At 36.4% G+C, this 18,497-nt stretch overlaps 1 protein-coding gene across 1 annotated transcript in view; it reads right to left on the reverse strand.

The window, feature by feature from the left end:
* Positions 1–736: 736 nt before the first annotated feature.
* YLPM1 (YLP motif containing 1) overlaps positions 737–18,497 on the reverse strand; it is a 59,177-nt gene continuing 41,416 nt past the window's right edge. The window contains exons 16-21 of the mRNA XM_027844731.1: positions 17,448–17,531; positions 16,389–16,469; positions 13,043–13,094; positions 7,558–7,688; positions 2,712–2,895; positions 737–2,367 (exon numbers count right to left, since the gene is read on the reverse strand). Of these exons, the coding sequence (XP_027700532.1) occupies positions 2,749–2,895; positions 7,558–7,688; positions 13,043–13,094; positions 16,389–16,469; positions 17,448–17,531 (495 nt within the window). The 3' untranslated portion in view covers positions 737–2,367; positions 2,712–2,748. The remainder of the gene's footprint in view (positions 2,368–2,711; positions 2,896–7,557; positions 7,689–13,042; positions 13,095–16,388; positions 16,470–17,447; positions 17,532–18,497) is intronic.

The raw sequence follows: 18,497 nt of genomic DNA on the forward strand, positions 1-18,497 counted from the left end.
ATTATATTTAATGTATTTTCCAATACATCTATGGCTGTTTCTGATTCATTCTGCTCCCACTCATAATGCATTCATTAAAATTCTTTCAATTTTTTTCTATTACGAACTTCACAATCCCATAACACATTTTTAAGGCAAATGCTATATGAATTTCTTGTGGCAATTTGGGAAACACTCTGAAATCTGAATAGCAAAGCCACAAAGTCAGCTCCCCAAGTCAATTTTACTTTCTTTCAGGTGTAGCTATCTGATCTCTGACCTCCAAATAAATCTTTGCACCAATCTCATGTGAATTAGGAAAGGCTTTGCCGTTAATGGTTAATGATTTGGGTTCATTCCCCAAATCTTTTTAACATATCTCTAGAGAGGTGCCTTGTTCTGATCCTGCAAGCATTTTGAAGCAGGAATGTCGTTGCTGTTGTTGTTGTTGTTGTTGTTGTTCATTTGCATAAGAAGACACAAGCACAGAAAGAGAAACATGCCTGCAAGGACAAAATAGGGCCCACTCTGAGATATTGGCAATGGCCACTTTTTACTCTGTACACAGTAAGAAACAGTGGATCACAACACAAAAATAAAAACCACGGCAGTAAGATGAGCTTGGTGGAAATAAAGTAAGCCTATATCTTCTTCTGAATTACAGTACCCATTCTGGATGCTTTATTTTTTTATATGAAAACAGACACTGGGTAGAAATGGCAAATTGTAAAATAAACATTGAGTCCTTGCACAAACATTGAGATATTTTCTATTATTCACCCTGTGAAAAGTTTTTCATCGAAACATAATGAAAAAGGCTAAAAGAGCTTGTTAACAGAAATATATTAGATCAATAAGCAAACAGAGAAAGGATTATTAAATACTACAAACAGTGGTTCTTTTTTAATGTAGCAAATAATACATTCAGTATTGACTGGTTAAAGAACTTAGAAGCATCTTAAATTTAAACATTTAGCATTGCAGGATAGAGAAGAGTACAGAAAAGGATTTCACCTTAAATTAGTGTTTCAGGGCTACAATTTCAAGTATATTAATATCTTGTCCAAAAAATGATACTATCCAATTGCCAAATATTAGTTCTTTTTACACCATATTGAATGTGAACAAGCAAACAAAACAATTTCTTAACTGTATATGTAAAGGAAAGTAAGTCTAAATATTCAAGCTTTTTAGAAACAAACTTACGACTTGCTGTGTTGGGTTGTGAAATGGGAATGCTGTTTGGGAAGAAAGCTCCTCTCCAACACCTAGGCTGAAAAATGACTTTTCCCTTTGTTTTTAAAAAAAAAAAAAAAAGTAAAAAGAGGTCCTCTTCTCTCTGTAGACAGGAGGGGTATTTGGGTTCTAGCTTGGGAAATTTCCAGGTGATAGCCTGGCATACCTATAACAAGATTAAGTTTTGTGTTGGAGGCAGAGTTCACTGAAGAGGAGTCTTCTAGTAAGGACAAGAAACCCAGACATTTCAGGGTTGTATTCCAGAGGACTCCTCATCACTTCATACAATTTTCTAGCATTTTGTTTGAAAAAAATCAGTACTTCAAGCTCAGCACTAAGGCAACATCCTACTGAGCTCCATGGAGCATATCAGTCCTGGCCACTAAGATTTTAAAGGACACACCGGAACAGAGGAAGACAAAAAAGAAAAACGTTATCTTATAGAACAGATATTCTCCAGGGAGCTAATGAGTAACTTGAAATTAACCACTACCAGTCATCAAGAGGCAAAGATAGATAAAGAAGTCAACTACAAAGACAACAATGTGTGCTCAAACATTGAGCTTTATGTTTACAATATGTAGGTCCTACAGAATCACTGAGCTCTGCAACTGTCAAGGGAAACAAGTTTGGTATGTAAAGCTAGCACACATTAAGGACACACAACATTAAATACAAAAAATAAAATGAAAAAACAAAAACAAAAACAAGAGAAAGGGGCCCATGCTGTATAGCCCATGAACCTCATTGGCTTTATAGTGAAAGTTTATTGTTCTTAATCCTAGTACAATCAGCTACCAATTACATACAGTATAAAAAGGAAACGGCCACAAAGCAATGATGATACAGTCTGTGACTTTGTACAGTGGAGGAAATCTTCTGTTAGATCTCTCCCATGATCCCACCCTGGCTTTAGTAGCTAAGCTATCAATCCCTCCCTTCCCAAAACAGTTAAAAAGAAAACTCGCATCTTGCTCAGGTACAGCAAGACTCTAACACCTCTTGGGGGACACGAGATCATCTGCCAATATTTAGAGAAACTTGTAAAAACTAAAGCAGCAGAAATAAAACATAAAACTGAACTTGGAAGCGATGTGACCCCCAAAGGATCTCCATGAGTCCTTGACTTCAGAGTGCCTAAAAGCAATCATCCTGCAAAGAAAAGAAAGGGGTGTCATATAGCATAACGTAACAGGAGAAAAAGTACAATCCTGCAAAACGATGGTACTACATCACTATATCCTCTTGAAAAGTCTACAGCAGATCTAAGTTTTCTTGCTGATCAAGTGTTTGGAGGAGGGACGGAGTTATACAAACTTGCTTCCCTTTTTAACCTCATTTATAGGCCATTACCCACAAAGGCATGTGATTTGTTAGCATAAGTAACTATTAGAGAACTGGAAAAGTATGCAAGTCCTCTTAGGAAAGGATGCAGTCATTTTTTTTAGGCAGAAACAACTACTTTACAGACTGTTTAGAAAATGTCACACTCTTACCTTACAGGCAATAAGGACTCCATTCAATAACTAAGTCTCAAATATATTTGGTGCGATTGAGGGCTCTTTCAGCAAGGTGACCACTTTCATCTGTGATCTTCTCCCAGTCAGTCTGTCCAACCACAAAACCTATGGCCCTTTTCCTATCTGCATCTTTCTTTTCTTCCAAGTCTGCCCATCTTACCTACAAAGAACAAAGCATTAGGCTGGGCCTTTGGAGAAGAAATATGTAAGAATATAAGTAGCTTCCTCCCTTCTCTGAATAGCCCATGGTATGGAGAAATAAACTTAAAATCAGTGATTTAAACAATGAAGCCTATTTAAACATAAAAGAATTAATCCAAGGAAGAATGGTAGAAGCTCTTCTCCTTGAATCACAGGACAGTAAATTCTTGAAACACTTCATAAGACAATAGCTTTCATTTTGAATATAGTAGAAACACATAGAACGTTAAAGTGCTTTCTATTCTAACTCCATGATTAAAAAATAAGCACATCTGTAAGAAAAGATAGGCTGAATAAACCTTGATATAGTAATTGCCATAAAAATAAGATGAAATGCTTAGTATTATTACTATACTTCTGATGTGTTCAAATATCTCCTCTTGATATCTCAGAGACAGAAAAAGAGAGAGTATAGTCACTAACATACTTATTTAAAGAGAAGAAAAGATCAATCAACAACAAGCACTTATTAAGTGCCTACTGTATGCCAGGCACTGTGCTAAGCATTGGAGACACAAAGACAAAAAAAAAAAACAGTCCCTGCAAAATGCTCTCCACATCCAGAGAAAGAACTAGCAGACTACTGGCTCTTTTTTTTTTCTCTTCTGTTTTGTTTCTTCTTTCTTGTGGTTCTTCTTATTGGTTCTAATTCTTCTTCACAACATGACTAATGTGAAAATATGTTTAATTGGAATGTATATGTAGAGCCTACATCAGACGGCATGCCGTCTTGGGGAGGAAGGTGGGGAGAAAAGGGAGAAAATTTAAAACTCAAAAGCTTATGGAAGTGAATGTTGAAAACTAAAAATAAAAAAAAAAAAAGAAACAGTCCCTGCAGGAGCTCAAATACTATTAGGAAAACAATATGTACATATATAAGTAAAAATGAAGAGATATGTAAAGCAAATACAAGGTCATTTCAGGGAGGGGTGTGGCTGGGGTTAAAGGCAACAGGAGGGAGCCCCTGAGCTAAGTTTTGAAAGAGACTCAGGATTCTAAGGGGCAGAGTTGAGAAAGGAGTACATTCCAGGCAGGGGTACAGTCTGTGCCAAAGTACAGAGATGAAGGACAGAATGTTGTGTGTGAAGAACTGCCAGCAGGATGGTCTGGTAGGAATGTAGGTTTGTAAACAGTATTTCTGTGGAATAAACCTGAATAGTGAAGCAGCAGCCAGATTACAAAGGCTTAAATGTCAAAGAAGAGTGTATAGTTTATCCCAAAGGCAATAATGATCTGCCACAAGTTTTTGAGCAGGGGAATAATCCAGTTAGACCAAGGCTTTAGGAGCATCACTTTTGCAGCTGAGTAGAGTTGGAATGGAAAAGGAAAATATTTGGGGAAGACAGATCAATAAGGAGGATATTGTAACAGACCAAGAGAGAAATTAAATGATAATGAACATGATGTTAATTAGTGGCAAGGTTTGGCCTCGGAGACAGGAATCCTATTTCCTCTCCTATGCCAGTAACCGCTCTAGGACAGAATCTATCATATTTGGGGATTACGAAGAATATTAACAACAAATCTTCTCCAATGGAATGGAAACTCCTTGGGAGCAGAAACCATCTCCTTTTTGTCTCTGTATCTTCAGTACCCAACATGCTACATCAGACACAGGAGGCAGTTGTGTTTGTTGAAGTTACTGCTCCAGTATTTAAAAAACTTGTAGGTATAATAATACGGTATGCAAACACTGACAGAGCTCTTGAAATGAAAATGAATGTGAAACAGCTTCACGTCACACATCAATTTCTACAATCCTTATGCTTGGTAAAGCTATTTATCAGAACACTCATAAAAGAAGGCTGTGAAACAGGAGACAAAAGTTATTTCTATTCTGACTTGGGAATTTTTCACATTTTCATTGGGGGTAAACCACTGCTTTCTGAATGCTAATTATCATCTAAAAAGATGATACTGAAATTAGTTTGCTCTCTATGAGCAATGCCTGATACAGATAAAGGTAGGTAGCCTAGGAACATTCTGAATAGCAAAGAAAAACACCACAACAGGAATAAAAATCTGCACAGGATCGAAGCATATTATCTTCTCTCTCTCTCTTTTTCCCTTTTGTTCTGATTCTTCTTTCACAACATAACCAATGTGGAAATATGTTTAATATGATTGCATATGTATAGCCTATATCAGATTGCTTGCCATCCTGGGGAGTGGGGAAGGGAGGGAGAAAAAAATTTGGAACTCAAAATCTTATAAAGGGAATGTTAAAAACTACCTTTACATGTAATTGGAAAAAATAAAATACTATCAAGCAGAGGAAAAAAAAAGAATAAAAAGAAAACTCTGTATACGTGGTGCTAATTATTCCTGATTCTCCTTTGAAAAGTTAATTTTCAAAGTGCGGAACATTTTGTTCAATCTCCTCCACTGGCTTTGTTGAAAAGCCTAGTGAATAATGCTCTTCTCTGCATGTGATGCTAGCAACCTATGTGTAATTCAAATTTATTCCATGAGAGATGTTGGATTTCTTTTGATCCACCCACAGCCTTTTTTGGCTCAATCTCCCTTACGATCAGGGATACACAACCTGTGAGTCAAATGACTGGGGTTACTAGAATAAATAATTTACCCATGAATTAAAGCCACAGCTTTGGTAGCATCAACAGAGCTATCAATATATCCAGACCTCCAACAGCTTAAGCTCATAGGATGACAGGTTTAAAGCTAGAAAGTCATGTGGCCAGGGGGTGGGTGAGTGGGGGAGGAGGGAGGGAGACTAGGTGTCACAGTGGATAGAGCACTGGCCCTGAAGTCATGAGGATCTAAGTTCAAATCCATCCTCAGACACATACTAGCTTTGTAACCTTGCACAAGTTCCTTAACCTCTATTGCCTCAAAAAAATTAAAAAAAGTCACATTAAGGGGTTTCAAACCCAAGCTTCCAACTCCAAATCTAGGGACCTTTCCATTGCAAGGCGCTGCTCCCTTGGACTTTTTTTTTTAATCATAAAATTCAAACAAAGCAAAACCTGCAATTCAAAAAAGGGGTAGAAAGTAGAAAATTATATATAACCACTCTTATTTACAACCATAATTTAAAACAGCTGCTTATCTAAGTTTGAACTAAAAATTTAGTTTCTTTATAGAGGAACACATAGAACAATAAAAAATAAAGATATAACTATTATAAGAAATGTCCGTTGACTAAATGAATATCTGTGTTACTTGGAAGTAATTTTACTTAAATCTAAAACAAATTCCATTTTAATTAAGCATTTTGTTAAAATATAACAATGACAGACACCACAGGACTACCTAATTATTTTGTGGCATAATTTCATTATACCGAAAAACACAAGACAGAAAATGCTAGAAATTATATTCCCAGGATGCAAGACCTGGTTCTGAAATGCAGTTGAAGCACAGCTTCTATATAGGGTTGGACTACAGTAGGGAAAAGAGAAATGTGATAGATATGTGTGTATGTGTATGTCTCTATGTCTGCCTGTGCACACATATATATGCGTACATGTATGCGTGTTTATATGTATACATGTGTGCACGCGCATATGTGTGTATCCTTCATGCCTTTGAAAGCTTTCTGCCCTGTAATATAGCTGTGTGATGACATATACGGATACAGAAGTTATGGCTATGCCCACAACAATAAAAAAACCCATCCAATCAAATACTTGTATTACGGAGAACAAAATGTGCTAGAGAAAATATTCATTATCACCAGATTTGCAAAGCAGTATCACTAAAGGGGTCTTTCCAGTAAATAACCTTTTCCCAGGGAAATACTTTTGATTTACTGAGAATTCTACAGTACAAATCACTACACAGGAGTGTAGACGTGGCTGCCAGTCCTACTCCCTTCCCCTTTAAGAATCCCCACAAATCTAAAGGAAGAGTATGGGAACGGACAATGGCCTGGAGGTCAACTAAGGCAGTAAGCTCGACTACAGATCATCCATTAAAGCATGGAAATGGTTGTGTTACACTCTTCTTATGTTATCTGCTGTAAGAGATTTGTTGATATATGCATATACATATATGCACATATATATATAAAATGATATATATACATATATATAATATACGATATATACACACATACATATTTTTCCTCTTACAACAGTTTTTGGATAGCAGTAAGCTTTATAATGTTCCTCTTAATATTCAAGTATTATAAAATAATATTTCATTTAACAAAGGGTTCTCAATGTACAGAACACAATCTTCTGATTTTCCTCTTAAAGCCAATATAAAAACAATCTTACATTGTGCCTCTATAAATTCTAGCTATTTTTCTAAATACATTGCACCAACCTTCTCTTCTTAGACTTCCACTTTATCTCAATAAGCATATTGACTGGCATGTATAAGTGTTTAATAAATGCTTATCGACTTGCCTTAAACAGGACACTATCCCATTTCCAGTTCTCTACTCTCAACGCTTTTAGATCATTTGAGCATTTCATCTGACAGGTCTTTAGGTCTCTCTAGTACTTTGGATTCACGGAATCTAATATTTTGGATTACAGAAATAAAAGCATGTGGCTCAATAATGTAACATTTACTATTACTTGTCTAATTCTTTCTACTAAAATAAAGCTGAGTCTTTCAGCACACAGGAAAAGTAACTGACAAAGTTTCTCACCCTCTTCTTTCCAGGTTCAGAAGCTCGGGTATCATAATCGTCAGGAAGCTGAAGATAATCCTCCATCCTACTGGCAATTGCTTCCCAGTCCCGCTTCCTCTTAGTGCCAGTCCTCAGGCCATCCAACTTGTCTGAGGGACAAACACAGAGCCGAAGGGTTAAGGGAGACAGAGCGAGTTTGCACGAAGCACATAAACATGGGAAAAGGCTGGAACACACTTTCAGAAGAAATCCATATTTCTGAAAGCAGCATCACTTGTAGATCTAAATTGTCTTCAGGACTGGGATAACATCTGACTCTGAGCAACCTCCATCTTTCACACTGGTTTGGCAACCATAATGATGTCAGCTGAATGATCAGTTCAATGGGCAAAATACAAAGAAAGAAGTGGGACTGCCCAAATATTCACAGCATTTCAGCTGTCATGTTCTGAAGGCAAAATGCAATTAATTCAGGGAACTTCTGAGGGTGATCCTATTTGGTAGTTTAACACAATATTATTGCCTCATATTCAATCTGGAATAATGTTAGTAATGTGTTATATACCCAAGAAAATGCATTGCCAAAGATACAGAGAGGTCAACTGGTGAATAAAATTATTTTAGATCAAGTTTCTATAGAGCACAGAATCCTAGGTCTCAAAAGTCAAAATGATGATTTTTGGTAAAATGGGAGATTCTCCATGGATTTATGTTCTAAAGATACAAGTCAATATGAATCATCATTTCCTTCTGTTTCTTAGTCAAGTACTGTTTGACTATGAGACAAAAGGCTAGGCAAATAAAATGACCAAGTGTTGGGTACAATTTCTGGTCATTCAGTCCCAAAGAGGTAGGGCCCATCATTGTGCTGTAGATAAGAAGTTTGTGATTTTTAAAATTATGTATGTCAGCCTGGATAACTTCAAGAGCATTACTTGTAGAAAATACGTTAATAATATTTATTACTACTGATTCAGAATGCCATGTGTGGAATTGTGTGTTATGCTAGGTGTATTTGTAGCCACATGTGGCACTATAATCACAGATCAAAATTCTTTTAAAAGTTACATTACTGATAATACTTCAATAAAAACAACCATTGTTAAGCTAACATAGGAGAGGCTCAAACTTCAGAAATATCTAGTCATACAGAAACATAAAAATTCATTCAGTCATCAAACTGTGTAGAACTTAACTCTGAAAGAGAAAAGCGGTCGAAGCCTTCAGAGACAAAAGGAGAATAGATAATTTTATGTTTGTTACAGTAAAGTTTAACACACAATAACTATCTATGAATGCATTACAAGTAGGCTTCAAAAATCAGTAAGATTTTATATAATTGGCACAACTTTGACCCTCTTACAGCACAAAATTCTTGAAAATCAACAAGCCAAAGCAACATCTGGTCTATAGAATTGCAAACAATTACCATTTACACTTTACAAGAAAAATTTCTAGCATCTCACTATGGTGAAAATCTCCTGGGTCAGTCAATTATATTCAAGAAGGGTATATCCTTTTAATAACCACAAAAATCAACACTGTACCCATAAGGCTATATGTATGAATTAGAGCAAATCACACAGAACCTCAGAGAAAAGAACTCCTTGACTCATGAAGGGGCAAGGAATATGCATTACCTTTAAAACACAAACATACACACACACACACACACACACACACACACACACACACAAGCACGTACATACAAACCCATGCACCAATAAAGTTCTTCTCAGTACAACAATATACAGTATAACCAGAAGAGTGGAACTGCCCCAACACAGAATATGATATTAAAAGAAAACCCCAAAGGACTTAAGACTTGAAAAGAGGTCAGTTTTGATATTAACATATTTCAAATCCCAATTCCAAGTATCATGGCTACAAAATAGCAATGGTAGGGCATATTAAGAAATAAGAGAACTTTTCCACATGGGCTATCTGACAGGAGTTACAGATTGAAAGTTTGAGATTCGCAACATGGACAAAAGAACAAGCATTATTTCCAGTCACAGTACTCAGGAATGGAATGTCTAATTGAAAACTTTAGTACTTCACAAAGTGTTTAAAAGTTTCTTTCTCGTGTCTGAGGAAAAAATTCACACCCCTCCATAAGACATCCTAGAAACCCAAAACACACAGATGTGTGGCATGAGATAAGTAAAGAAGAACCTGGCATGGCAAATATAGATCTATAAAATGGAGGTATACTTGACATTAATGGCTTTGGGAGGTTAGTTCCAAAGTGGCAGGAAGTTAAGTTGTAAATATGTATCTAAGTAGATCATAGACCCATACTGTATCTTCAAAAGAAGTTACAATATGTAATAAAAGAGAAAAATTCTCTTCAAATTAAACTGTGTTTTCTAAAAGTAAATGGCATTTCTAAACAATCTGTTCCAGGTGAACAAAGAGCAGTTATAAGTCCCGAATGTAAGAACTACATTCTAAATTGAGATGTGGTCAGATTTTTTCTGGAGCATAGAAAGTCAATATACAACAACCTATCAGCACGGGAAAACACCGTTAAGGCAAAAAAAGTAACATTGTTAGAAGGCCGAAACCTGAAATAGAATGCTGACTGATGGTCAAAAATACTTCGGTTTTCACAGTCTGACAAGAGTTTACAATTGTGGTATTTTACCCAGTGAAGTAGCAGCTTCAAGCCTCCATGTCAAATTTGCACAAACTCTGGCCTGGCATCCAATATCTAACATGAAGCAAGATGCTCAAGTCACCACCTGTGCAGGTCCTGTTATAAGATGGCAAGGGCAATATCCCCAACAGTTTCAAAACACACCTGAGTATAGCCTGCTTTAAATGATACTAAAGTCCTATCACTGCAAATAGAATCGAGGTCTACTTAAAACTTATCAAAAATTTTTAAAAAGAGTATAACTTAGTACGTACCTCCGGGGTTCTCAAACATTTTTTGCTCATGGCATAGTATTATTCTTTTCTTTGAGGGATTGGGAGACTCACATGTGTGATTGCAAGTGTAAGTTCCATATAATTCACGGAAAACTCATGCACACAAATTCCTGTGTGAGTTTCACATGCACTTGCAACTACAAGCGTAATTCGAGGTTCTCTTGGCCAAATTTCACAGCATGCCCTTTGAGAACCACTGGGGAACTTAAATGAGTGCAGGCTGAGAAGCTCACCAAGATACTTAACTAGCTGCTTAAAAGCGTTTGGTTTAAAGACGATATTTTTAGCCAGTGACTTCTTTGTAAATGAGGAACCATAGGTGTGCCTTCAGCCCTGTTATGCTGTGATGCTGGTAAAATCGTCATGAGGAAAGTGGAGTGATATCTATGTGTATTCAACTCACAAGGGCGCTTCCAGAATACTTGGAGAATGTCTGTAGAGCACTCAAACAGAAGCTGTTCCTGGTAAATCGATTAATGTGTATTTAATAAACATCTACTACAGGATGCTACAACATTCAAGTAAATTATAACAGGAAGGTAAGTGAAACATGTGCTCTGTTGGATGCCAAAGTCTCACCTCTTAGAAGTAAATTTCATTTCCTAGGCAGACTGCTTGGCTCCTTGAACAAGACTCAAAGAGGTAAGCACTTCCAAGGCCGCACATATTTAATTTACCTTCCACAACTGGACTATCTCCCAAAATAACAAGGTGGTCTGAGATGAAAACTGTTAAGTGGTGTAGAATATCATTATCATTCTGGTTTAAAACAATAAAGATTAATTGCAAACATGTTAGTACTGATTTTCCAGATTTGTAGCCAGTTTTTCAAGAGACTTTAACAAACAATTTCATTTCTGAAAATCACAATCTAAAGTGTCTGCCCTTAACATCCACTGAATATATATAAAATGTGCTTTCTGACAAACAAATGGTAGACAGCCCAGAATTTTTCCAGGAATGACTTCCAAGTTCAATACAGAGTTGCTTGGAAACATGCCATGACTATACTTCATTTGTTCATATGTTTTAGAAATTAGAAAGAAAAAAACTGACTTGCAGAATTTTATCCTGGATCATTAACTTAGATCACATACAGCTTTTTAAGTTATATGCTTAAATGATATTTACCATATTTTTTACTATTCTTTTGTTTAAGTTTATTTTTTCTCTCCCTGACTTCACAGAAAAAGACAGTCAATTGTTGAAGAAAAGGAGAGAAGAATTCCAAAGTCGGCAAAACAACCTAGCCAAATAACATAGTGTATGGAATTTTATTTCATTTTAAGATAACTTTTAGGTGAAGAGGAGGTTTAAAACGTGTTTAAAGAAACATGTACTCATGTATCTACCCATTCTTTTAAGCATGTAAATGACTTTAAAGACGACTGCAGCTGGTTGAAAAATTAAAGGAGATAGCTGGTTCCCATTATGACTTCCCATGCATAGAAAGTACAAGATGACTACCTATATTTTTCAAGCCACATATACCATGTGGTTCCAGAGAATTTTTCAAGAAATTACAACAAAGCACCTGGCCTGGTATAACATCATTTACAGAGTTCTTGAAAGTCTACTTTGATTACACATTTATAATTCATCATTTTATTATGCTAACAGATGAGTCAGGCAAAATGAAAAGCATTTTCTAGGGAACTGCTTGTAGCATGTACCATTCTGATCCAAGCAATCAATACAAGGTGTGAGCAACCTGAATGTTGTTCAAGTAGTAAGACAGTTCGAGAGTTTTAAAACATTCAGCTATTACCTTCCCCACTGCATCAACAGCAAAAGAATATAAGAAAAGCAGAGACTTATAAGCATTCTGTACTATATACACTAATGCAGGATACATCACATTCTCTTGTATTTTCACAAAATGTGATTTTTTTTTCAAAAAGCGTTTTTAAAAGTCAACCCAAAACATCAAAACATTTCTTTGTCATGGCAATAAAATATAGTAAAAGTTCCACTGCATCCATAATTCCATCTCTCCCCAGAACCTTGCATTGAACTACACCCAACTGTGATTTTGACAGTCATTTCAGGCAGTTGTCTCCTTCTACTTTCAGGGAAGTCCTATAAGGAGGGCTCACTCTTCTCAGAGACTTCAACTTCGTAACTGCCCTTTCACTTTACTTTTACTTAAGAATGAGGGTTAATGTACTCAGAATGAAGGCTATGGTTGGACAGTGGTCACATTACACTTTAAAAAACAGATATCCCGTCGGTACTGATGTTACTGATCTATATTAAAAAGTACATAAAAGAATCAATTTGTGAATTGGCAACAAAACTACATTTATTTCATATTTTTTCTCTTTAGTCTAATTATGTAAGTGGCATTGAAATGACTTCATTCATAATACTGTTCACATCTGTATATCATTTTCAGGCATCAGAATGGCTAAATTGCAGGCTACCAAGAAGATATGATGAAAGATGTAGTATGTGTGCCCAAAAGTTTCATTGTGTAAGAGACTCAGGGAAGCCTGCTTTTTAGATAGAAGATCTACGTAAATTACCATCAGGTATAGACATATAAAAACAGGAAAAAGGGAATACCCACCTAGCTTTGCCTCAGATGTGTCCATCTCCCATTTGCTTTTCGGAATGTAACCCTAAATCGTACACAGAGAGAAGCTCGAAGGGTTAGAAAGAGACACATACATGCATATCATTTTTGAATTGGAAACAGTATTAAAACTGGGAATAGATTCAAGTTCCACTCATTAGCTATAAACATTGCCTTGGGTAAAACACAACCTGAATTATCAGCAGAGGAAACTACTCAGTTACTGAATTCACCAAACTTGACTACTTGATTCATCACAGTCCCTATGGATGATTATGAAGACGCTGTAGGGGCAGCTGTGGCACAGACCTAACAAATGTGAGCTCAATCACAGCTGTAAAGCACATAAAACATGAGCACATGGATGGTTACTATACTGATAATGCTCAAAGTAACAGGACTTGTAATACATAACAGGAGCTAGGTTATTTCCTTAATACAACTTCAATTCTCAAATTGATTAGGCATGTTTTCCCAAGAGTGTTGTTCAAGCAAGACATGGTTTGTTTCAATGCAGCTTTAAATACTCAAAAGAAAGGAGAAAACTTAGTATCACTGAACCCAACAGTGAAGTGCAAGCTCATTTTTAAAAGACTTGGTCACTTACCAGTTAAATCTTAGAAAGGTTAGATTTTACTAAATTAATACTTCATTGAAGTATTGAATTTCAAAGCAATTCAAAGTACATTTTATCAGTTAAAAACTATGTGGTAATGCATGTTTTATTAAATCCAGGCCCTAGCATAGTGCCTGGAACATAGCTGGTACTAAATAAATGCCTGTTGATTGATCAACTAATTAAATTACATTTCCCTTTGTGTAAAGTCAAATATCTCAGTAGATTAACCTACTGAATATATTTTATATGTAATAAGCAATTATTTTATGAAAGTCTCTATTTCAAAAAATTCAAGGTCCCCAATATATCTACTTAATTGTCTTGTTTTCAATTGAGAGATTTTGCTTAGTAAAGCTGATTTTTTTCATGCATATTGTGAATCCCATTCCTCTTTATTTGGTGCTCTGTTATGTGTTATCGCCTGACATGCAGACTTTAATATTGGGGTTTATTTTAAGAGCATTATTATTTTTTCAGAAATAGTGGCATCTCTCTCAAGAACCAATAAGATCCTGATACTTTAAATGTTTAAGTTCATACAACCAGGTGAACACACACTGTACGCAAAATATTTGTGACAGCAGTTGTTGGCATCAGGGTATATATACCATAGCACAATTGCTTTAGGAGTCCTGCAGGTGTTGTACATTTCTTGTCATTAGATAGCACCAACAGCTCAATTTCATTTTACTAAATGTTATATCAGGTCATAAATTACACTAGATTCTTCACCAAACACATTTTAAAAATAAGAACAGAAGCAAGACAAAACTATGCTGCAGTGAATGTAATAAAAAGTAAAAAACTGATCCAGTTTGTGCACATTATACCTTACAAGCAGATCAAAACCTTAGCATCACCAGAACAATGTACTGTAGAGACAATGTCACACCTCCTAGCTTCACTAAGACGACAAAATAGCATCATACTACTAATCACATAAAAAAAATGGTTCTATTAACTTAACCAGTTAACTTAGATCTTACTCAAATGGAATAATTTGGACAGTGTGCAAAATGCCAGGTATTCTGTGTGTTCCGTTTATATAAGTAAGACTCACTCTTAACCCTTTGGGTGCAGGATGGTTGGATTTTTCCAAGGATCTTTAATACAGTTAGATTAGGCCCTAACATCAGATCTTAGAGCCTGCTTTCTCCAATGGGTTAACAGAAGTCTTGCAACAAAGCGAATTCAAAGAAAATAGGCATGTACTAATTTCTCCTAAGGTGTGCTGATATCGCCCAGTTCTTTCTTGTGACTCTGATCCTTCCATACTTCCTTAGGTGGCCCAACTTGGGGACAGAAGAAATAATACAACAAGGAACAAACTCTATTGCTTCTCCTGTTGTGTCTCTGAAGTGAAATAGTAGTACTACTGTAATGTTTTCCTTTTTCAGACAATATATTTAAGTACAAGTTTTACCCTACACTCTCACAAGTCAAAAGGCTCCTTAAATGAACTGCACATATTATCTCTTCCATCAGGAAGATGATGTTTTTAAAAGTTAAATCTTTATGTACTTTATGTGTGATCATTTCTCAGCACTGACACTACAGGTAGAGAACAGATGTTAGCAGTCAAATCTTAGCAAAGAGTATGGGTCCTTTACTTGAATTTCCCACCTGCAGTTTAATTTAAGTATGTCCAAGCACAGTTTAGTGAAGAAAAAATTATGTCTTAAAAAACAACGCAAAACAAAACATGCTAAAACTCGTATGCCGTGAACTTTAGAGCTCATTTTTTATGCACATTCAGAATCTATGAAGTGGTTTCTAGAGGTTGACACCATGTCTACAAATGTACATGGTTTTCCTCAAGTCCTCTAAATCACACAAGGGCTCTGTGGCCTCACCTCCTAAAGATTATGTATATATGCTAATAATCAAAACTTTGGGGACTAAAAGGAGGACTCTTTGCAGATTTTCAATAAAGAGTGTAAAGAGGGGATCAAGTGAGCCAAGGAGTAGAATAAATCTAGCACTATTTTGAAACAACAGTTTTTCATGCCACTGTGGGCTCTTCCACTTGCCAAGCTGTTCTACAGGTCGTATTCCTGAATGACAGACTGAACCAAAAGCACCTACAAAATTATGGGGGAAATGGGTTGTGTTAGGTGCACAGGGACTTTTGACTCACTCTATGCAAGCCTAACATGAAGCAAACAATGTCACTGACTATATAGACAAGATACATTTTCACACACCCTTTTAATAGGCTAGAATTTAGAAGAACAAATCCAGCAGCAGGTGGTAATCAACTGCTACTTCACCCAGTAACAGTTCTTAAGCAGGAGCTGATGTAAAACCAATTCTGAAACCTTGTAACAACAGCAGAGACTTATGTAGGTAGTGGGTAAGCTGAGCGCACCACACACCTGCTGGAATGTAATTCTACCTTACCTCTTATAACCTCAGAAAATTCAAATGTGGAATAAATCCCCTTGAGAAGGACTATTCCACCAAAACCTACAGCCTGCAGATGTATGTGTAAGGGGAAGTTTAGATGTGCTCTGATTGTTCTATGAACAAAGACAGCAGAGGCATCTTTAATTTTTGAACAAAGCAATGAGTTTCCTCAAGTCTTCTTAGGCTTGCTTGCATATGGAACCAACTACTTTTTACTGTATGTGGGGAAGCCATGTTACTGGGAATGGAGGACTGAAAGGTCAATTAGGCCCTTCTAATACACAAGCTGTTCAAAGTGGCTGATCATTCTCCTACCAGTTCGCTTTCCTCTTCCTCCGCATCTTTCTTTTCTTCTTTCTGCTCTTCAATATTTGCATCAAAATCTTCCATCTCCACCTGGACACCCCATGCCAAAAGTATTTATAAGTTAACATTTACAAAAACAGTTTATTCCAAACTCTGACTTGGGAAAAGGACACAGGATAAACGGCCAAATCACAAACAATCAGCAGAACAGAAATTCAGTTACTGTTAATATCTAATCTAGCTGTAAGAGCCTAAATTTGGAAGGCAAGGCAGAACAAAGTAGGAAATGTATTTTACCAAATCTTCCTTCGTTATGTCTGTCTGGAATGCCTTTTACCAAGTTAAATGGTCTGCTCAAAGTAGGCACTTAATATATACTACTGGTCTTTAATAACAAAATAATCACTTCAGTATAGAAAAATCTTAAAAAAAAAACTGAAAAAACATTCTATTACCACAATGATTAAAATTGGTAAAGACAAGATTTTTCCCTTATGCAACAGGGAATGTTAATAAACTCCAGTATAATTAACAAAAACTATTTTTTTCATATCATTGATGCTTTCTTCACTAGACTACACCTTTTAGTATACTTTCAGCTTAAATGAAAAGGGAAAATGATTTCTTGAATTTATACAATCATTTCCACAGGCTCATCAATTTTGATGTGGAAGGGCCTTAGTGGTCATCTGGACCACCTTTTGTTCACTCAGGCAGTAAATGGAACAATAGAGTTCAAACTCAGACCCTCCAACTCCAGGTTCAGCGGTCCTTTTACTACAACAACTCTGTCTCCACTAAAACAAGCGAAGTTTGTCCCCACCTTTGACTATTCTCAGACAGCATAAGGGTAACTCTTGTACTTTTAAAGAACAAAGGCTCCAGACACAAACTCCAGAAAGTGATGATTTGGACATCACTCTAAAGTTGTATTTACTGACAAATTTAGTTATCACCTATAACAATGCCTATGAAACTAGAAAGCCCAGAAACCCTACTCTTCCAACTCTCTTTCATTATGAAAATTCAAGGGTTTTTTTGCCTTCACGTCTAAGGACATGTACCTACCTCTTCAATAGCAGCATCTTGCAACAAGGAACGAATATCCAGGCGCATCATATGACGAGGTGCAGTCTCCCAGTGATCAGCCATCTATGGAGAGATTACAATGGTCAGGGAAAGAAGTAGCACTGCGGAAGGAGCAATGAACTCCCCATGAGAAGGGCTGAGTTTGAGTCCTGCCTCTGTCGCTTAGAGTTGTGGTACCTCCCTGAGCTTCAGTTTCCTCATCGTAAAGTCAAAATGAACTAAATGTCCTCTAAGAGCCCTTCCAATTCTGAAAGTCTACAACTTTCACTTAAATATTCAAAGCTTGCTTGAATAGAATGGGAGAAGGGAGACACAGACACAGTTCATGGCAACAGGCTATTATGAGTGATGCTACAAATAATAATAACTGACATTTAGATAGCATTTTTAAAGCATCATAAAGTTCTTTATATACACCTTATCATTTAATACTTAACAGCTCTGTGAAATAAGCACTACAGGTATTATTATCCCCATTTTACAGATAAGAAAACAAACTCAGAGAGGTGTAGTGATTTCTCATGGGTCAATCTAGCTAGCAAAAAGTTAAGGGAAGATTTGAACACAAGTTTCCTGACTTCAGGCAGCTAAGTGGTACAGTGGATAGAGTGCCAGGACTGGAGTCAGGAAGACTCATCTTCCCAAGTTCAAATCCCACCTCCTACACCTCCTACAATTCCACTCCTACACTGTGTGACCCTGGGCAAGTCACTTAACCCTATTTGCCTCCATTTACTCATCTGTAAAATGAACTGGAGAAGGAAATGGCAAACCACTCCAGTATCTTTGTCAAGAAAACGCCAAATGAGGTCAGAAAGAATCAGAAGCAACTGAAAAACAACTAAACAACTCCTGAATTCAAGTCTACCTCTATACTCATTACATTATGCTGCTTCTAAAAGGTAAGACTAAGAGTTTTGAAGCCTAACTGGTTATGTCCAGGTATTAACACCTTTCTTAATGAAACACAAAGACAGCTGCAAAAAAATCTTATAAAATATAAAAATGCATTCTAAAGGAAGACTGTCT

This window comes from Vombatus ursinus, unplaced genomic scaffold (assembly GCF_900497805.2).
Source record: "Vombatus ursinus unplaced genomic scaffold, bare-nosed wombat genome assembly UNPS02014945.1, whole genome shotgun sequence".
In the NCBI taxonomy this organism is placed as follows: Eukaryota; Metazoa; Chordata; class Mammalia; order Diprotodontia; family Vombatidae; genus Vombatus; species Vombatus ursinus.